This window comes from Bubalus kerabau, chromosome 5, assembly GCF_029407905.1.
Source record: "Bubalus kerabau isolate K-KA32 ecotype Philippines breed swamp buffalo chromosome 5, PCC_UOA_SB_1v2, whole genome shotgun sequence".
Taxonomy (NCBI): Eukaryota; Metazoa; Chordata; class Mammalia; order Artiodactyla; family Bovidae; genus Bubalus; species Bubalus kerabau.
The window spans coordinates 134,350,736-134,372,661 of NC_073628.1; the positions used below are offsets into that span (position 1 = coordinate 134,350,736).

General features: G+C 48.4%; 1 protein-coding gene across 2 annotated transcripts in view; it reads left to right on the plus strand.

The window, feature by feature from the left end:
• Positions 1–4,512: 4,512 nt before the first annotated feature.
• The window catches only part of CAMSAP2 (calmodulin regulated spectrin associated protein family member 2), a 97,826-nt gene continuing 80,412 nt past the window's right edge, over positions 4,513–21,926 (plus strand). For both annotated transcript variants that reach the window (XM_055583179.1, XM_055583178.1), the window contains exon 1: positions 4,513–5,228. In XM_055583179.1, the coding sequence (XP_055439154.1) occupies positions 5,090–5,228 (139 nt within the window). In that variant the 5' untranslated portion in view covers positions 4,513–5,089. The remainder of the gene's footprint in view (positions 5,229–21,926) is intronic.

The following is a 21,926-nucleotide window of genomic DNA, read 5'->3' on the forward strand; positions in this document are numbered from 1 at the left end:
GTTCTTTTGAATCGTGGTTTCCTCAAGGTAGCAGGTCAACTTTTAAAACAGAGAGAAGGAGGAATAGACACGTAGGAACAGTGTCACTGTTGCTTGATGGATAGATTCCAAGCCTGGAGAGAAAACATAGAGGGCTAGCTGTGCAGCTGGAAACTCGCCCAAAGAATCTCTGGGTTTTGTTTCTGTTTTTAATGAAGTCAGATACCTCAAGAAGGCAGCGGAGAGCATTTCTTTTTGACCACGATACTCTGCAGAGATTTCCAGTCGTTAAAAGGGGTCATTCTACAGCTATCACAAAGAGCACCTATCACGTGTCTGTCTCCCTGAAAGCGAATCCTTCTTCTTTGTACTCAGAGTGTTTCTCTGTTAATGACAGCCTCCTCCGATGACCCCAGGTTTCACAGCCCCTGGAAGTAAAAGCTGCTCTTTGTGCAGGCATTTTATTCCCTTTCCTACGCACACTCCTCCCCAGCTGGGGTCAGAGTTGGGCCACCGCTACTAAATGCATCACCACTGAGTCAAAGGACAAGTCAGCGCAACTCTCTGTGCTGCCTTCTCTTCCTCGTCGTGTTTATTTAGGTTGACATCACTATCAATAAAATTCAGCGAGCATTTGCACAGAGCCCCCTTGTGCTCAGTCACACAGGCAGCGTCGAGCTGGTTGGGCGTGGTTTCCGGCCTGAAGCCTCTTGCATGGGCTCGCAGATGGTTTTGGAGATTGGTGAAGCGCTTTGGCATTCCTTCAACATTTGCAGGCTATGGTGGTAGTAGGTTAGTCGCTCAGTTGTGTCCGACTCTTGTGACCCCGTGCACTGATTGTAGCCCACCAAGCCCCTCTGTCCATGGGATTTCCGGGCTGTAAGTTTCTCTTAATTTGACTTGTCACTTTATGATTTAGCTAAAGGTGAACTTGAGCATATTCAATCAAACAGAAGTCTCTATGAAACCAATTCCCCTACCTGCATGTTCCTTCTGTACTTTATGCGCACTTACCTCTTTTATCACGTCGTGTTATATTTATTTATGAACATGTCAGCCTCCATAATCTGGGGAGGGAGGAAAGGGGCCCAGGGAGTGGAGCCAGAAAGCTTGTGCTTGTTTTTGAAGCCAGACTCAGGTATGAATCAACCAGGAAAATCTTGCCCATGCAAGTTAATCTCTCTGACCCTCAGTCCCTATCTAGAGTTGAAAGATGATAATAATGCCTATGTCACAGCATGGATGTGAGAATGGAGCATTTATTATATGAATGTGCTTTGTTAACTATTACCCATATGCTGATTTTATTACCCCCAAGCGATCTAGCAAAAGGCCTTGCCTATGAGAAATTCCTTATTAATATTCATTCAGTTGTTGAAAAATGACACCAAGCACCCTGTGATGTATTATCCTTGTCATTCACATTCCTTTTGCAGCCCACATCCTTAGCTAGGCCTATCTGTAACGCCGTCGATGTTGGGGAGAGTATTTGTAGGAATTAAACAGGATCAAAGGGGCCTGCTCGCCAGTGAAGCTATCCTTTTGGATAGTCGGGTCCAAAGCACTCTTCCCTACCCCCTACTTCATATGTCCTGCTTCTATCTTAAAGGGCAGAAAGTACCAGAGAAGCCCTGCTAGTTAAAACATTGTCTGTAAGGACTTTCCTGGAGGTCCAGTGCTTAAGACTCCATCCTTCCACTGCAGGGGGTGTGGGTTCCAGCCTTGATGGGGAAAGTAAGATCCTACATGCTGCAAGGCCAAAAAAAAAAAGGACTCTGGAGTAAGACAGTCCTGGGATCAAATCTTTACTTGTTGTGTGATGTGGGGTAATTTTCAAGTTTTTCTTGGCTTTCCATTTTGTGTGTGTGTGTGTAACAAAGATAACAAGGATTGGACAATGACTAAAATTAGATTATGTCAGCATTCCTGTCCCAAACAAAGGCAATGCCAAAGAATGTTCAAATTACTGCACAATTGCACTCATCTCACACATTAGCAAAGTAATGCTGAAAATTCTCCAAGCTAGGCTTCAACAGTATGTGAACCAAGAATTTCCAGATGTTCAAGCTGGATTTAGAAAAGGCAGAGGAACCAGAGATCAAACTGCCAACATCTGTCGCATCATAGAAAAAGCAAGAGAATTCCAGAAAAACATCTACTTATGCTTTATTGCAGAGAAGGCAATGGCACCCCACTCCAGTACTTTTGCCTGGAAAATCCCATGGACGGAGGAGCCTGGTAGGCTGGAGTCCATGGGGTCGCTAAGAGTCAGACACGACGGAGCGACTTCACTTTCACTTTTCACTTTCATGCACTGGAGAAGGAAATGGCAACCCACTCCAGTGTTCTTGCTTGGAGAATCCCAGGGACGGGGAAGCCTGGTGGGTTGCCGTCTATGGGGTCGCACAGAGTCGGACACGACTGAAGTGACTTAGCAGCAGCAGCAGCAGCATGCTTTATTGACTACCCTAAAGCCTTTGACTGTGTGGATCACCACAAATTGTGGGAAATTCTTCAAGAGATGGGAATACCAGACCACCTTACCTGCCTCCTAAGAAATCTGTATGCACGTCAAAAAGCAACAGTTAGAACCGGACATGGACCAATGGATTGGGTCAAAATTGGGAATATGCATGTCAAAAAGCAACAGTTAGAACCGGACATGGACCAATGGACTGGGTCAAAATTGGGAATATGCATGTCAAAAAGCAACAGTTAGAACCGGACATGGACCAATGGACTGGGTCAAAATTGGGAAAGGAGTACGTCAAGGCTGTATATTGTCACCCTGCTTATTTAACATATACAGAGTACATCATGCGAAGTGCTGGACTGGATGAAGTCCAAGCTGGAATCAAGATTGCTGGGAAAAATATCAATAACCTTGATATGCAGATGACACCACCCTTATGGCAGAAAGTGAAGAGGAACTAAAGAGCCTCTTGATGAAGGTGAAAGAGGAGAGTGAAAAAGCTGTCTTAAAACTCAACATTCAAAAAACAAAGATCATGGCATCCAGTCTCATCACTTCATGGCTGATAGAGGGGGAAACAATGGAAACAGGGACAGACTTTATTTTCTTGGGCTCCAAAATCACTGCAGATGGTGACTGCAGCCATGAAATTAAAAGACACTTGCTCCTTGGAAGAAAAGCTATGACCAACCTAGACAGCATATAAAAAGCAGAGAGTTGACTTTGCTGTTAAAGATCTATCTAGTCAAAGCTATGGTCTTTCCAGTAGTCACATATGCATGTGAGGGTTGGACCATAAAGAAATTTGAGCCCGGAAGCTCGGAAGAATTGATGTTTTTGAACTGTGTGGTGCTGGAGAAGACTCTTGAGAGTCCCCTGGACTGCAAGGAGATCAAACCAGTCCATCCTTAAGGAAATCAGTCCTGAATATTCATTGGACGGACTGATGCTGAAGCTGAAGCTCCAATACTTTGGCCTGAGGCAAAGAACCGACTCATTAGAAAAGACCCTGATGCTGGGAAAGATAGAAGGCGGGAGAAGGGGACGACAGAGGATGAGATGGTAGGATGGCATCACCGACTCAATGGACATGAGTTTGAGTAAACTCTGGGAGTTGGTGATGGACAGGGAGGCCTGGGGTGTGGCAGCCCACGGGGTCGCAAAGAGTCAGCCACCACTGAACAACTGAATTGAACTGAAAATTAGATAACGTTCTGAAAGGAGATATTGCGAGAAATGAATTAAAGCAGACCAACAAGCGTGAACACTCCTTGAGCAACTCCTACGGGCTGGGCCCCACGCGCGTGGGGAGACAGACGCTGTCACCGGCGGGAAAGAGACGACAAGAACACGGCGCTGGGTGTGTGTCGGGGGAGCCAGGGGAGCGCCCGCCTGACGGCCCGGTCCGGGAGGGCTTCCAGCAGGAGGTGATTCCCGTGAGAGACGGGCGGGTCGTGTGGGTGTGAGCCGAGGCGCCGGAAGGAGCACAGAGAGCCGGGAGGCAGACCTCGGACAGGAGCCCGTTATTCTCTGACAAGATGGAGCCACGAGGGTTTGCGGACGCCAGCCTCGCGCTCGCAGGAACTGACACGCCGGGTCCCGACGCGCCGAGGCTGCGCCCCCCTGAGGGAGGCCGCTGAAGCGGAGAGACCCGAGGCCTCGACCGGGTCAAGCGCCCAGTCACCCCACTTGAGCTCTGTACCTTTGCGGCCCGCCAGCGATGACACCCACCCCCAGGGTCACCCCGAGGACGAGACGGGACGCAAAGTGTGCGTCCCCGAACAAGTATTTCAATAAACATCAGCTCTCTGTGCCTCAGCACCGGCTCGCGAAAGCCCGAAAGCCCCAGCGAGGCCCGCATCCCCGCTTCCTCCCTCCCGCGCCAGCAGAGCCAGCGGCCGCCGCGCGCGCGGGGCCCGGACGCCTGGACGCGCACTGGCGAGGCCCGCCGCGCGGCCGCGCCCACCGCGCATGCTCCGCGGGTCGCCGGGACCCGGCCGGGCGGCGGGCGGGGCGGGCCGCGCGAGGGCGCATGCGCAGACGGCGCCGCCGCGCGGTCTCAGTGCGGCAGCCGGAAAAAACCGCAGCGGCGGCGGCTGAGGCGGCGAGCGCGCGGGCGGCCGCAGGCGGAGCGCGGGCCGGGGCTGGCCGGGCGGGGCCCGAGCGGCGGGCTGACGGCGTCCGCGCGGCTGCGGAGGGCGAGCGCGACGAGGGGCGACTGCCGGCGCCGCAGGGACTTTGACGTTCTCGGCTCCGTCAGCGCCGGGCGGGGGTCGCCCGAGTCCCCCGACCACGTCCCCCCGGCGAGGCCCCGGGGCTCCGACCGGCGGGGCGCCCCTCGGCGGGCCGCGCGCGGAGGGCGGCGCGATGGCTGGACGGCCCCCGCGACGTGACCGCTGAGGACGCCCCCGCCGCGCCCGGGCCCGGCCGCGCCGAGACAAAGGGGAGGCGCCCGCACGCGCGTTCGCGGGAGGCTCGCGGGGCGGCCGGACGCGGCGTCGCCTCGCCCCGGGCCGGGCGCGCGGGGCCTGCCCGATGCTCTGAGGGGCCTGGGGACTTCGGCCGGGACCCCGACCCCCCGGCCCCGCGGCCGGCCGCGCCATGTGAAGGGTGGGCCGGCGCCCGGAGCCCGTGAGGATGGGGGATGCCGCGGACCCCCGGGACGGGAGGAGGACGTTCATTGTTCCGGCCATCAAGCCCTTCGACCACTACGACTTCTCCAGGGCCAAAATCGCCTGCAATCTGGCCTGGCTGGTGGCCAAGGCCTTCGGGACAGGTAGGCGGTGGCCGCCCCATGCCTCCCTCCCCCGCAGCTGCGCGCATCCCGATTTTGTTTCCGTCCTCTGGTCCCCCCCTCCCCGCCTGGCTCGGCGCACAGGCTCGGGGACGCGATGGGCGATGCGAGGAGGAGAAAGGGGGGGTAGCGCCGGCTTGCTCTTCAGTCAAGAGCCTCCGGTTTGTGCAGGTGGGATGAGCCAGATTTCTTTTATTGGATAGCAGAAGTGGGTGTTTGTTGTTTTTTTTTCCCCCCTCCAGTGACCAATTTTGTCACGTTTTTACACGAGGTGGTTTTAATTTGTGGTATTTTCCTCATTGTGCTGCATTCATTTCCCCCGCAGTCATAGCTGTGATTACAGCGCCGAGAAATCTGAGTTGGTTTCGTTATTATTGGAAGGAGGTGGCTTGGCGCACAGACTACATTGATTCTGACATTTGTAACCATGGCTGCGAGTCAGGCTCCGTGGGCTGTACGGTGGCCCCGGCCGAGTGCAGGTTTTTAGTTTTTGTGGTCCTTCTTTAAGCCTGTGTCCTCCGTACACGGTCCAGGCTCTGTTAGACCAGTTATTTAAACCCAGTATTTAGCTTGCTGACTGTCACGTACTGTTTTCATTTCGTGTTCAGACACATTCCTTTTCCCAAACATTTTGGTTTCATAAATTAAAAGAAACAACAACTCACTACTGTGGGATTTAAAAAAAATTTTTTAATAGAGTTTTTTGAGGGCATGTGCTGTTGACACAAACTGTATAGCGCAGTGGAAGTCAGACACTCCCGCCTTAATCCAGTCTTTGCAAAATAACAGGAAAAGGGCCTCCTGTGTAATTCCTTGGCTGGTGCTTTAGGAGCCCCTGTTGTGGAGCTCTGAAAGATTTAGCTTTTCACTCGGAGATTTTTCCATGAAGGTGGTGTCGTCTGATAGCTTTGAGTCGTTCTGTAAGATTTCTGTACCCTAGTTAATAAATTTTGGATATGTAAAATATCTTTTGAAAAGTTGCTTAGTATTTACAGACTTTTCTCCAGATGTTAAATACAGGTTTTTGTTTTTGTTTTTTTGAGGGGAAGAGGATGGCTTATTTCCAGTTTTAGGACCATGAAAATATGTGGGTAAATGGTTTAATTCATTCTTAACTGTTCAAACATACGCAGCTGAATACATACACAGGTGACTAGCAGGACTGCATATTTAGTTAACTAGCAAATGAATCTCAGCGTTTAGAAAATTATTTGAATTACTTTTGAGGGAAACTTCATCTTACCGGGATTTGATGTTTATGACAGCTTTTGTTTTATTTGAATTCTTATGCTTTGTATTGAAGTAGAAAGATGTTAAAGGTTTTAAAACTGGCATCAGGAGTAAATATAATAAAAAATTTACTTTGAAATAATTTAGATCTTAGAGATTTATTGAAACTGAATGTGTAGAGTAACACCTGGGAGGAAACACAAAGTGTTAGAGTATTTTTGTTTCCCGAAGCTAATACCCATTTAGAGGAGAAATGGAAGCTATTTAAGTGTTTAGAAAAGATGGAAAAGAGAAATTTATATTTCCACCGCTGTGGAAAAGCAGTGTGTACAAAATGGAATGCAGAGGGGATAGCAAAAATATTTTCTTTCCTCCTGAAACTGGGAAGAATCTTGTAGTACAGCTGTCCATGTTGCCCTGGATTCATGAGGATTCCTGACCAGAAAAAGGCCTGCTCTCTGGGTGCATGTCAGGCAGGTTTACTAGATCCTGGACCTCTTGAGGAGCAGGCGTTGAACCTGCTTGGAGGAGAAGAGAAGAGGAAGAAGCAGAGCACCCGTGGAATGTGTTGTGTGCAGGAGGTGTGTGAGATGCTGTGCGTTCTGTTGTACGCTCGGGGCCCACAGCAGCTCTGTGATGTAGGTAGCCTGCTCCTCATCTAAAAATGCAAGGTCCCCAGTGGAGAGAGAGGTTAAACAGCTTCCCCACGGTCACACTTTGAGTAAGGGCAGACATAAGCTTTGACTTGAGTGTCTGACTCTAAAGGGTTGGGTGTGGGTGGAGCAGGCACACCTCTTCTGTGTCTGATGCTTCAAACACACTGCTCTGTTAGTCCCACAAGCATCCCTCTAGAAGGATAGTGTTCTCGTTTCACAGATGAGGGAACGAGCTCAGACCCGTTCGCTCAAGATTAAACATCTGGCGGGTCCTGCAAGTCTTTCCTCTTTCCGCCACTCTGCAGAGTAAGCCTCTTATCTGCCAGGTGTGCAAAATGTCCATATAGTACACATTGAAAGTCTTATTTACTTATTTGTTTTCTTTAAATAACGGCAGATATTACTCTCAGATGGTTTAGATGAATGACGTTGGCACTTATATTTGTCTTGGCAGCGATTGGCATGGATAAAAGTCATATTCAAAATGGAATGAAAAACAAGCTTAAAAACACCATGAGGAAGTCCCCTTAGTGAGGAGAAATCAGTGTATTATTATGAGGGTTATGTATGTACGTTTTGTTTATTATTCAACAGTCTTTCGAAGTATAAATTTATATGGGGTGAGTAAAAAAAAGGTGAGGTTTCATTTCTTTGGATATAATTTTCTGCATTTGCTGCAGACACTGTTTTATGACAGGTGTTAGTAGACAGCATATTTCAGAGGTATTGCCTAGTGGTATTCAGTGAATCATTCAAAACACTAGCTCCCTTTTAAGTTATGACTTATGAACATTCCTTCTTTAATGATGGCATGTAGGATTCTCAGGTCCTGATTTAGTCTTTTTCTGTGAGAAACTTTCTAACTTTTGACATATTAAATTTTAGAGAAAACTCTATATCAGAAAACTCATTTAAGATGATAGCCGGAAATCAATTGTGGGCAACTTTAAAAAATAAATAAAGCATTGGCATTGTAATACCTAGAAAGCAGATGGAGTATTTACTTAATTTGAGATTGAAATCATATTCTTTTTGTTTACACTGAAAATGTTCCAAATAACTCAAATCTTAATAGTTTATTTTGTGGGAGGAGGCAGATACAACTTCGATCAAATGAAGAACAAGTTTGTTTAGGTGAATTTTAGTCAGTAAACAGGTAAGATGCTCTAATTACTTTAAGCAAATTGTAGAAGGTAAAGTTGAACTGTGCTGTGTCTGGTGTATTTGAATAGCTTCACCCATTTATGCAATGGTATAACTTTGCTTTAAGTTCGCAAAGTTCTCACATTTGGAGTTCTTTTTTCTTGATCGTGTAACCTGGGCAATGGCAGTGAAAATGCCTCTTCTTTACCCTAACACTAGAGTCCTAACCACTGGACCACCCGGGAATTGCCAGCATTTGTTCTTCACTTAGCACTTGAGACCCACTTCCTGGTGTTGCTTTATTGTTTCAACCTTATCCACTGTCTTCCTCCCTTTCGTACCATGTAGTGTGTGGTATGAACTACAGAATATATATATAGCAGAGTATAAAATCATCTGCTCTTATGTGTGTGTGCTAAGTCACTTCAGTCATGTCCAACTCTTTGTGACCCCATGGACTGTAGCCCACCAGGCTCCTCTGTCTATGGGATTCTCCAGGCAAGAATACTGGAATGGGTTGCCATGCCCTCTTCCTGACCCAGGGGTCGAACCTGCATCTCTTAGGTCTCTTTCATTGACAGCCAGGTTCTTTACCAATAATGCCACCTGGGAAGCCCATCTGCTATTATCAGTTTAGTTCAGTTGCTCATTCATGTCCAACTCTTTGTGACCCCATGGACTGCAGCAACACCAGGCCTCACCAACTCCCGGAGCTTGCCCAAACTCATGTCCATCAAGTTGGTGATGCCATCCAACCATCTCATCCTGTCGTCCCCTTCTCCTCCTGCCTTCAATCTTTCCCAGCATCAGGGTCTTTTCTAATGAGTCAGTTCTTCGCATCAGGTGGCCAAAGTATTGTAGATTCAGCATCAGTCCTTCTAATGAATATTCAGGGCTGATTTCCTTTAGGATTGACTGGTTGGATCTCCTTGCAGTCCAAGGGACTCTCAAGAGTCTTCTCCAACACCACAGTTCAAACGCATCAATTCTTCTGCGCTCAGCTTTCTTTATGGTCCAAGTCTCACATCCATACGTGACTACTGGAAAAATCATAGATGGTCCATTGACTAGATGGACCTTTGTCGGCAAAGTAATGTCTCTGCTTTTTAATACGCTATTTATCTGCTATTTTTATTTAATATGCTTTTTTATCTGATACTATAAATACTCCTTATTATGCTTCTTTGTGTATCCCAATACATTTTGTCAAAATCCTGCATGAGACCCAACTCTCATGCACGTGTGAAGTTGTGATCTCAGTGACCAGCGCTGTGGTGAAGGGAGCCTGGAGCAGAGAGGCCGGTTTGGAAAGTTCTCACAGGAGTCTGGGCATGAGGTTGTGAGAGCTGAGGTGGCAGCATGGAAACGCCGGTAATGTTTATTGAGTTCTTCCCGTGTGTCAGTCTCTTTCTGTGTTCCATCTCATTTTGGTCCTCATAACAGCCTTGAGAGGTGGAGCTGTGCAGGGTCGCTGATGAGGAAATGAGGCCCAGGGGTTCAGGGCCTCACCCCACATCACCCAGCGTACGGCCGTGTGTTCTGTGCCTGTTTTCAGCTGCCCTCTTTACCACTGTCCTGTATGGGTAGGAGTCGGATTCATGGAAAAGAGGCAAAGGTAGAAAAAACACTGCTGAGACCTAGTCCCTGGTGTTTCTAAAGGGCTGAATTTGGAATGCCTGGGGAGGGGGCGAGGTCACTTGAGGTTGTAAGGAGAACCGCGTTACTTGAGCTTTGCTGTCGGTGTCTGAGAGGGTGAGTCAGGTGCCATTGGCTGAGCAGGGAGCGGCCAGTGGGAAGGGGAAGTCAGCTTTGTTTTGGGGAACCTTGAACTTAATGTGTTGGCCAACATGTTATCTGAGAAATCCAATAAGGTAGGCAGCTGTAAATGTGGGTATGGAGGAGGGTTGACCAGGCGAGGCTACAAAATAGCAATTTGGGAATCTTCTGTGTATGAAGTGTCATTGAACTGGGAAGGAGATGAGACATAGAGGGAGAGAAGATTTGAGACAGAATCTAGGGTCATGAACACTGAGAATAGTTTCGGGAGGAGGCTGAGGAAGAGAAGTCGGAATTAGAGCAATCCAAGTTAGGGGGAGAATTAAGAAAGTGTAAAAACACTGAGGCCCTGGAAGGGGAAATTTTCCAGTGGGTGGTCTTCTTAGCTGGGTCAGAGGCTGCAGGGGTATAAATCGGGCCTGTCTTCTGACAGCTTGTGCTGTAGTACAGAGGTGTGGTCAGTGTGTAACCGTAGCAGAGTTCAGGCGAAATCCTGGAGCTGCGTAACTGGCCAGTGCCCTGGGGAAGGGAAGGAGCTGGGGGCACTGTGGTGGGCAGTAGCATTCCCAGCGGTCTGTGAAGAAAGCCGGGGCAGTGGAGATGGTGGGGACCAGGGAGGGGGCCGGCAGTGGAGAGGAGGCGGGGCAGGCGGAGCCCACCGTGCGCGTGCAGGCAGGGGGCCCAGAGCGGTGTCGGTGCAGCGGCAGAGACCTGAGCTTGCAGGAGGCCTCCGCTGAGTGCAAGAGATCCAGCTTGAAAGGTAAGCTGGGATTGCTCGAGAGGCCACATTAAGGAATTTGGTATTTATTTAGTAGATAAGTAAATTATCCTAGGCACATTAGATTTTTTTTAGAAAGCCACTATAATTTATTGAACACATACTTTGTGTCAGGTATAGTTTTGAGCATTTTATATGCATTATTTTTTTAATTCTGAGAATGACCCTATTAAGTAGATACTATGTTTCTTCATTTACAACTATGAGGCAGGGGTCCCTGCTGCAGCAGGGCGGGATGGATTCTTCCTTGTTGGGCAGCAGCCTGTGCGTCATAGGAGTTCAGCAGCACCCACTCCCAGCTCACTCCTTCAAACGACTTTCGAGCTCTAAAAAGGGGAGTACGAGCAATTTTTAAGTACTTTAGGCTTGAAATAAAATATATCTGAAATGGCATTTGTCCTCAGCAAAGGAAAGCTTCAAAGTAGACGGTTTCATTTTTTTCTGCTGGCATTTTACCACTTCTTTCAAGATTCTCTCTCAGCTTCTTGTTTTCCATTCTCTCTCATTTTTTTTTAAATGACATTCAAATTACGAGATTGCTGACTTGTAAATTTTTCTCTGGTGCATTTTGTAGAATTTTGTATTTTAACAGGTTCTGAACAGCAGAACTATCTTTTTTTTTTTTTTTTTAAAGCTGTCTCCACTTTATTTTATGGGTTTTAGAGGGCTTGACTGTAAGTCCTTGAAATTTTACTTTTGATACCTCATATTTTTTGAAGAGGTGAGACAGGCATAGATTCATGAGTCCAGAGGTACAGAAGGCAGATTTAGTGGGAAGTCAGCTGGACACAGAGAAGGAAAGATGATATTGTGGGGAGTGTTAAGAGAGATTTTTCTTTTTTTTTTTTTACTTAGGAATGGCCCCTACTCCAGGGTCCTCTCACGTCCCACACAGGCCAGGGCTCTTCCCAGCATCACAGAAAGTGGTCCGCTCTTCTCTTACACCCTTCTTTCTCTTTAAACAGACAAAGCTGCTCAATGAGAGGAGATCTCAGGTATATACATCAGCAGGAAACTTCCATGTACTCTTTACCCAACCTCCACAGTCAACAGCTCGTGGCCAACCTTGATTTATCTGTCCCCTTGCCCATCATTTGAAGCAAATCCCTGCCATCCAGTCATTTCATCAATAAATGTACGAGTGTCTCCAGAAGTCGGGGGCTCCCTTTCTTTTTTTATTGGCGTTTAGTTGCTTGGCAGTGTTGCGTTGGTTCCTGCTATGCACAGAGCACTGAACAGAGCTCCCTGTGCTCACAGCAGGCCTCAGTGGTTACCTGTTTTATGCGTGGTATCCATAGTGTGTGTGTGTCCACCCCAGTCTCCCAGTTCATCCACCCCTCCCCTCCCGTCCTTAGTGCCCTTGTGTTTGTCTCTATGTCTGTGTCTCTGTTTCTCTTTGCAAATAGGTTCACCTGTACCGTTTTTCTGGATTCCATATATATGCGTTACAGTACAATATTTTTCTCTTTCTGACTTACTTCACTTTGTGTGATGGTCTCTAGGTCCATCCATGTCTCTGCAAAGACACAATTTCATTCCTTTCTATGGATGAGTCATACTCCCTGGGATATATGTGCCACATCTTCTTAATCCGTTCCTCTGTCGACGGACACCTAGGCTGCTTCCACGTCTTGGCCGTTGTGAGTAGGGCAGCCGTGAGCACTGGGGTGCGTGTGTCCCCCGTTATGGAGGGGCTCCCTTTTTAAATGTGACTGAGGTCCTGCCATCATCACACCGCTCTGCCTCACCCTCATATTTTCATTCTTTGTCTTCCAGTTCATTTGTTCCAGTCAGTATCGAATTAGGGCCATCTTTACAATTTTCTCTCTCTCTCTCTTCCCTTTTTTTTTTGGCCCCTTGTATTTCTTATATACTGACAGCTAAATTTAGAGAATTAAATGGATTCATGTTTGATTTTTTTCTTTTGCATGCTTCATAGATTTTTGTACTTCCACCAGGAGGCACTTAATGTCTCGTTATTTCTCTTTCTGCCATGACTTCTTCATTTGTTACTTGGAATATTCTTCCCTGAATTAAGTGTCTGGGTACCCTGGGGGAAATGTCCTTGATGAACCCTAGCCTCCAAGTGCACTGCCAGGCACCCACCCCAAAGGTCATGGAGCAGAAAAGCTCACAAACCAGATCAGAGTGCTTATGTCACATGGCTTGTTAAATCAGTCGACAGAAGCGAGGGCAGAGGTGGGGTGGGTTGACACATGTAGGACAAAGTGGGCCCCTGCGCTCCGTCCTGAGCTTCGTCCACCACTTTCTGCTACAGCAGCCTCACCTACAGATGGTGTGGTCACACCAGTCGGAGCCGAGGTTGGAACACGGAGGCCCACAGTGACGCAGGCCACATGCTCGCTCCATCAGGGAGGCAAGGGACAGCATGCCTGCCACAGCTTCCCCACGCGTCAGGCACGTCGGGAAGCCTGCTGAATCAGAGTGGGTCTCATGCTCCTAGGGCAGAGGATGCATAGGCCAGAGTGAGTATCACCAATGGGTGGCTTGTTAAGCATTCAGACTGTGAAGTGTTCATGTATATGTAGTGTTCGTTGCCTGTTGTTTGTTTAGTCTCATGCATATTTAATTATCATAAATATTTATAGAATTCCAGCTGAGCTATTTAAAATCCTAAAAGGCGATGCTGTTAAAGTACTGCACTGAGTATGCCAGCAAATTTGGAAAACTCATCAGTGGCCACAGGACCGGAGAAGGTCAGTTTTCATTTTAGGCCCGAAGAAGGGCGAGGCCAAAGAGCGTTCACACGATGGTACGGTTGCACGCATTTCACATGCTAGCGCACTCAGAATCCCTCACACTAGGCTTCAGCAGCGCCCACGCCAAGGACTTCGAAATGGACAAGCTGGGTTTAGAAGAGACAGAGGAACCAGAAATCAAATTGGCAACATCCGTTGGATCACGGAGAAAGCAAGGGAGTTCCAGGAAAAATCTGCTTCATTGAAAATTCTTAAAGAGTTGGGAATGCTAGACCACCTTACCTGCCTCCTGAGAAACCTGTATGTGGCTCAAGAAGCAACAGTTAGAACCAGACATGGAACAACTGACTGGTTCCAAATTGGGAAAGGAGTACGTCAAGGCTGTATATTGTCACCCTGCTTATTTAACTTATATGCAGAATACATCATGCAAAATGCCCCGCTGGATGAATCATGAGCTGAAATCAAGATTTCTGGGAGAAATATCAAAAATGTCAGATATACAGATGATACTACCTTAATGGCAAAAAGTGAAGAGGAACTAAAGACCCTCTTGATGAGGGTGAAAGAGGAAAGTGAGAAAGCTGGCTTAAAACTCAACATTTAAAAAACTAAGATCGTGGCATATGGTCCCATCACTTCATGGCAAATAGAAGAGGAAAAAGTGGAAACAGTGACAGACTTTATTTTCTTGGACTTCAAAATCACTGTGGATGGTGACTGCAGCTATGAAATTAAAAAAGACACTTGCTGCTTGGAAGGGAAGCTACGACAAACCTAGACAGCATATTAAAAAGCAGAGACATCACTTTGCTGACCAAAATCCATATACTTCAAAGCTATAATTTTTGCAGTAGTCATGTACGGATGTGAGAGTTGGACCATAAAGAAGGCTGAGCACTGAACAATTGATGCTTTTGAACTGTGGTGTTGGAGAAGACTCTTGACAGTCCCTTCGACAGTAAGGAGATCAAACCAGTCAATCCTAAAGGAAATCAGTCCTGAATATTCATTGGAAGGACTGATGCTAAAGCTTAAGCTGAAATACTCTGGCCACCTGATGCGAAGACCTGACTCATTGGAAAAGACCCTCATGCTGGGAAAAAGTGAAGGCAGAAGAGGGCGGCAGAGGGATGAGATGGTTGGATGGCATCACTGACATGATGGGCATGAGTTTGAGCAAACTCAGGGAGGCAGTGAAGGACAGGGAAGCCTAGTGTGCTGTAGTCCACAGGGTCGGAAAGCATCGGACACGATTGAGCAACTGAACAACAGCATTGCCTTTCTGTGTACATTGCTGCTCACCACTTACCTTTATGCGATACATTCCTTGAGTTCTGTCTATGGCTAACAGACTTTTTATTTCCTAGTAGTTACCTATACTTCAAATATCTTTAAAGTTTTCGCATGTATCTTACAAACCTATGCATTTTTTTTAGTAGAACCGAATAGTCTTTAAAGTAAAAGTGCATTTTCTAAGGTAAAGGAGAGGCAGGAAAACTGCTCTGTTCTTGCTGCTTACTGAGGGGAAATTGGACCAAAGTGATGGGTCAGTGGCCCCTGAGAATCTGGAAGGGAGTGAAGAGTAGGGAGAAAGAGCACTTTGAGCTGTGGTGACCGGGGTGTCAGAGGCTGTGAGGGGACAGGAGCGTGGTCCCGAGGCTGCGTGGCCAGCAGAGGCTCTGCACGATCCAGGGATGCAGGCAAGCCTGGGCCACTTTCCTGGGGGTCAGAGGAAGGTGCTGAGTCCTTGAAGAAGTTGAACATCATCGAAAGCCCTAAGGCTTGGTGTGGTGTGTCACCTGATCAAGTTTGCCCACAGGAAAGAAGCAGACTCTGGCTACAGTAGAGAATGGCTTGGATCGGGGCAAGAGTGAACATTGCAGAGACAAATGTCGGAGAGAACTGATGCTGAGGACCGAAAAATGGACGCTTTCGAACTGTGACTACAGCTGTGTTGTAGGTCAGATGCAGAGTCCTGCGAGCGGGACTGGGAGGTGTGCGTTGAGACTGTGAGAAGGGAGGGCTTTGGGTTGGGCGTGGTGGTGGGTCTGATCTGGGGCTTGAGGGACTGGGAGGCGGCAGTGATGATGCCCAGGCCCCAGGCTTGTGCACTTGGAAGGTGCTGTGGGTCTGTGATGTGAGGAACACTGGGAGAAGGCTGATTTGGGGCGTTTGGAGGTTTCATGACTTTTCTCAGCATCATGTCAAATGTCTAGAAATAGTAGGAGTTCCCCAATACCCGTCACCCAGAGTTACCCGTTGTTGACATTCTGTCCCATTTGTTCTATGATTCTTTCCCTTTCCCTGACACAAGTACACGTGTATGTATGTATATATACATCAGATCAGATCAGTCACTCAGTCGTGTCCAACTCTTTGCGACCCCATGAATCATAGCACGCCAGGCCTCCCTGTCCATCACCAACTCCTGGAGTTCACTGAGACTCACGTCCATCGAGTCAGTGATGCCATCCAGCCATCTCATCCTCTGTCGTCCTCTTCTCCTCCTGCCCCCAATCCCTCCCAGCATCAGAGTCTTTTCCAATGAGTCAACTCTTCGCATGAGGTGGCCAAAGGACTGGAGTTTCAGCTTTAGCATCATTCCTTCCAAAGAAATCCCAGGGCTGATCTCCTTCAGAATGGACTCGTTGGATGTCCTTGCAGTCCAAGGGACTCTCAAGAGTCTTCTCCAACACCACAGTTCAAAAGCATCAACTCTTTGGTGCTCAGCCTTCTTCACAGTCCAACTCTCCCATCCATACATGACCACAGGAAAAACCATAGCCTTGACTAGACGAACCTTTGTTGGCAAAGTAATGTCTCTGCTTTTGAATATGCTATCTAGGTTGGTCATAACTTTCCTTCCAAGGAGTAAGCGTCTAATGAATTAGAGACACTGTATCCTCTACCCCTAAATGCTTCAGGCTGTCTCCTAAGATGAACAGTAAGTCTCAGATAATCTGAAAATTTTAAGAATTGGGAAATTTAGCTCGCCATTATATCATCTAATCCCGCGTTCAACTTTGCCATTGTCTTAGTGTCCTTTGTTGCCACTTTTTTCTCTTCCCGGAGCCACCCGGGATCATGCATCGCGTTTAATTGGCTTGTCTCTGTCAGCTCTGTAACCTGGATGGCTTGTCAGTCTGTCCTTGTCATCACGATGCTGGCGTGGTGAAGCCTGCACACCCTGCAGCGTGCAGGGCTGGGCGTCAGGTCCCTGCCTTGGGTGCGGTATCTTTGCACGAGGAGGCTGGTCCCCTCAGGGCCGCCCCCCGCCCCCTGGTCCTCTGCCCCTCGTGACGGGGTCTGGCTGCTGGCAGTGTCCCAGTGGGAGCCCCAGGCAGTAAGAAGGACCAGTGCACAGAACCCTGCCCCGGACAAGAGGCGATGGAGACCTGGAGCTGAGACGCTTCCCTGCACCCCTCCCAGCACCTGCTGCCAGCCCGTTGTCTTTGGCTTTCTTCCCTCTTGTCCTCTGACATCTCCTCTCTTTCCCCTCCCTCCTTACCCGCACCCCCTCCACTGCCCCTTCTCTCTTCCCTGTCTCTCTGGTGGCAGGTGCACCTTGGTGCCCCCTGCCTGGCACCTGCCCTACCTTCCTGGGGTCCTGGGCCAGGACACCCAGGAGGCACCTGAGGGAAACCGCCGGGCAGCCCCGCACTCTGGTCCCCCACCCTCTGTGCTCCCAGGATAAGACGGCTGGGGGCGGGGGAGACGTGGGAAGTCCCAGCTCTCAGCACCCCCGGTCTGTCTGAGCCTGCAGTGCCCGTTTGTTTCCTTTATTAAAATGGGTTTTTATCTTAGAAAAACTGAAGGCCACTTATTTTACAGAAGGGCCTTCGATTTGGGTCTGTCAGCGTGTCTTCATGATAGAGTCAAGTCAAGCAGATCGGGCAGGGTGACCGCAGAAGGGCGCTGTGTTTCCAGTGGTCGTGTCAGAGGCACGCGGTGTGCATGTGGTTGGCGAGGTGGACTTTAATCTCTCTCTTAAAAAAAAAATTGTTTCTTTTTGATCGCGCTGGGTCTTTGTTGCTGCCTGTGGGCGCTCTAGTCACAGTGCTTCTCTCGTTGAGGAGCACGGGCTCTCGCTGCACGAGCTTCAGTAGCTGTAGTACGTGGGGTCAGTGGATGTGTCTCGAGGGCCCTGGAGCGTGCAGGCTTCAGGAGTTGTGGTGCAGGGCTTAGTGGTTCCTCCTCAGCGTGTGGAATCTTCCCAGACCAGGGATTGAACCCGTGTCCCCTGCATTGGCAAGTAGGTTCTTATCCACTGTGCCACCAGGCAACTCCAGACTTTGATCTCTTGCTTCAGGTGGTATCTGCTACTTTTCTCCACTGTTAAATTATTGTTTTCCTTTTTTAATTAAGAAGCAATTTGCGGGGAGATAATTTGAAACATCCTCTTCATCAAACTTTGGCCCACTGACTTAGCACCCACAGTGATTCTTGCTTGAGTCAGTTATTACCCTATTTACTGTATCCCATTTTTAGTTGGTATTCTGCTACAAGGAAGAGTTTTCCCTTCTTTTTCTTTCACGCACTTATTCATTTATTTGCTTACATCAGGATGGACATTCTTGTTTATTCAAGTGGGTTATAGTCGTTTGTTGTCATTATTTATTTGATGTTCAGATTGTCTTAGGTTTGGCTGATTGGAATCTCCTTCCAGCGGAGTCCTGCGAGCTGACACAGTCCCCTCATTTGTTGGCTCTGATACTTCTTGGCATGCGCGCGCACGCATTCTTAGCTGAGCGTGTACTTTGCTGTTCCAGCTCGGGAGGAAGCAGCCATTTCTTGAGGAGTCCTGGTTACTTTCGTGGGAGAGTCTTAGAGACCAGGATGAAGGCGTGCTCTTGCTGCCGCTGGGGTTCCGCAGGCGTGACCCGCGGCTCGGGCGCTCTGTCGCCGTCACAGGTGCATGTCACGCGTGTGCTCATGCTGACACTTCCCATCCGAGGCCAGCTCCACGGAGCTCGCCCTCACATTCCCCTTGCCATGTGCGTTACTTCCCCTGTCGCCCAGGAACCTGGCTCTGGTCTTAGGGTTGAGGTTCCCTGCGTCCTAGAGGCTGGTGAGGATCTGCAGCTTGGAAGAGGCTCTTGTGTCTCTCAGGGCAGTGGGAGGGGTGGGTGGGGACTTCACACCTGGGGTGCTGTGTGGAGGGACGGGGAGCCCCCTGCCCGTGCTGTGCTCCAGGCGCCCTTCTGGGTGCTGATGCCAAGGATGGGGAAGGGCCCACTCTCCTAGAGGCTGCGGCGTGGAGGGAATAGCAGACCCGGATATCATGGGACAGCAGTCATGAGAACAGGTTGACCGATGGGAAGGGGGGTCTGGGGATGACGGCTCACAGCTCCCGTGGGAGGATGAGGGCCAACTGGGTGGCATGGAGCCCAGAGACTCAGTGTCTGTGGCCTGCTGGCCGGCCCGGAGGGGCAGAGGTTGAGGTCCAGAGCCAGGGAGGCAGATACCTGACATGTGGGCAGCGGGAGGTGGCCTCAACTCAGGGAGGGGATGACCGCACTCGGGCCCCCATCAAGTAAGACAGGGCTCCAGAGCACCAGCCTTCCCCACTCTGCCATGCTGCCTCCTGCTGCTGGTGAATTAGGCTAACTGAAAACGACTCAGGTTTTAAGAGGGAATGCCGCTGCAGAAGTCAGGTGGCCTAGAGGGAATTCTCAGGGCTTTCAAAGCAGATAGAAGGAGTAAATTGGGATTGCTAGTGCAGAATCTGGGACTTGAGGGGAAATTTGAAATCTGTGCATATCTTTAGAACAAGGCCAATGACTAAAATTTTACAAAGTAACGTTTTGAACGATCAGATGTCCATTGCATGCTCCACGTGCATGGGGCACTGAGCTGCTGCGGTGTGAGTCGTGGGAATAAGAGACCTGGGCCTGGGTGAGTCCCTCCTTGTCAACAGTGGGTTTAGCAACAATTCGTCATTTTGATAGGCAGACTCTTTGTAACTTAATCTTTGATTACTGGTACTAGGAATTTTTTTTTTTAATATTACTGATCATTTTTGTGTCTTTTGGTTAATTTAGAGTTCAGGGTCTAGGGTTTACTTTCACTTGGAGTTTTTGATACTCACAAATTCTGTCTTAGTAATTGTCTTAGACACAGTTTTTAGATTTGGAAATTAAGGCAGCATTCCCCTGGCTAAGTAGTGACATTTCTGAAATGTACTCCCCTAGGGAGAAGGCAGTGGCACCCCACTCCAGTCCTCCTGCCTGGAGAATCCCAGGGACGGTGGGGCCTGGTGGGCTGCCGTCTCTGGGGTCGCACAGAGTCGGACACGACTGAAGCGACGCAGCAGCAGCAGCAGCAGCAGCATGCCACCCGGGCAGCCACTGTTTAGGGAGCTCCAAGTCGCTTGCTGGGTGTGGGTGCGGCGGTTACTAGTGCTGACTCAGCTCTGCGGGGAAGGGCCCTGAGCAGGACCACGGCTGTGCTCTCTGCCGGTGCCCAGGCCTCTTAGGTGGTTGTGAGTTTCAAAGCCCTGCTCTAGCCAGGATTTATTTATAGTAACATGAGCGTGGTAGGTTCTCGCTTAAGTTCTGGTACTCAAGAAAAATTTGTCTCTTCCCCTTTGCAATTCTGGGAGTGGAGTTTCAGTTTTCTCAAGTATTAATTTCTTATCTTCTTGTACTCTGGAGATGAGGGGGAGGGTGAAACTTCTTAATTTTGATTTTGCCTATTTATTTTCTAATATGCAGTTTCAGTTCATTTGTTTTAAAATGTGATACAAACTCCAAACTGTTGTTTTAAAGAATGACAGTTTTGTACTGTCTGCAAAATGATAGACATTTTTGACCTTGTCTTTTCAGCATACGCAGTTCTTGAAGTCTTGTTCTTAAAGGTGACCTACTTTACAATACTCGGTATGCAGTTTTACATTCTTTAGGGATGGAATGATCTGTTTTTGTCATATTCTTAAAACATTCTGAGACTTCCTATTGGTCCTTTCCCTTTTCCTTGCCTTGAAATTTTTTGAAACTTACACTTTCATAACTTAGACTTGTGGGTACATCATAGCACAATGAAAATAACCCCTAAGCTGTCCTCTTCTACCTTCCAGTTTGGTGATCCTGGCAGACCGTCGTTATTTTTGAATCTGTGTAGCTACACAGTTTAGAGTTAAGACTCTGCATTATCAGCTGTGTGCCTGTGGCACAATGCCTTTCTTGAGTTCCTTATGTGTAAAACAGGGACGAGGATGTTCGTATTGAAAGACAGCATGCATGCTGATGACAGTGCTTGCATGTAACAGCCCTGATTGAGGTTCAGCTCAGCTCAGCTCGGTCGCTCAGTCGTGTCCGACTCTTTGCGACCCCATGAATTGCAGCACATCAGGCCTCCTTGTCCATCACGAACTCCCGGAGTTCACTCAGACTCACGTCCATCCAGTCAGTGATGCCATCCAGCCATCTCATCCTCTGTCATCCCCTTCTCCTCTTGCCCCCAATCCCTCCCAGCGAGTCAACTCTTCTCATGAGGTGGCCAAAGTACTAGAGTTTCAGCTTTAGCATCATTCCTTCCAAAGAAATCCCAGGACTGATCTCCTTCAGAATGGACTGGTTGGATCTTCTTGCAGCCCAAGGGACTCTCAAGAGTCTTCTCCAACACCACAGTTCAAAAGCATCAATTTTTCGGTGCTCAGCCTTCTTCACAGTCCAACTCTCACATCCACACATGACTCCTGGAAAAACCATAGCCTTGACTACATGGACCTTTGTTGGCAAAGTAATGTCTCTGCTTTTGAATATGCTATCTAGGTTGGTCATAACTTTCCTTCCAAGGAGGAAGCGTCTTTTAATTTCATGGCTGCAGTCACCATCTGCAGTGATTTTGGAGCCCAAAAAAATAAAGTCTGACACTGTTTCCCCATCTATTTCCCATGAAGTGATGGGACCAGATGCCATGATCTTCGTTTTCTGAATGTTGAGATTTAAACCAACTTTTTCACTCTCCTCTTTCACTTTCATCAAGAGGCTTTTCAGTTCCTCTTCACTTTCTGCCGTAAGGGTGGTATCATCTGCGTATCTGAGGTTATTGATATTTCTCCCGGCAATCTTGATTCCAGCTTGTGCTTCTTCCAGCCCAGCATTTCTCATGATGTACTCTGCATAGAAGTTAAATAAACAGGGTGACAATATACAGCCTTGACGTGCTCCTTTTCCTATTTGGAACCAGTCTGTTGTTCCATGTCCAGTTCTAACTGGTGCTTCCTGACCTGCATATAGGTTTCTCAAGAGGCAGGTCAGGTGGTCTGGTATTCCCATCTCTTTCAGAATTTTCCACAGTTTATTGTGATCCACACAGTCAAAGGCTTTGGCATAGTCAATAAATCAAAAATAGATGTTTTTCTGGAACTCTC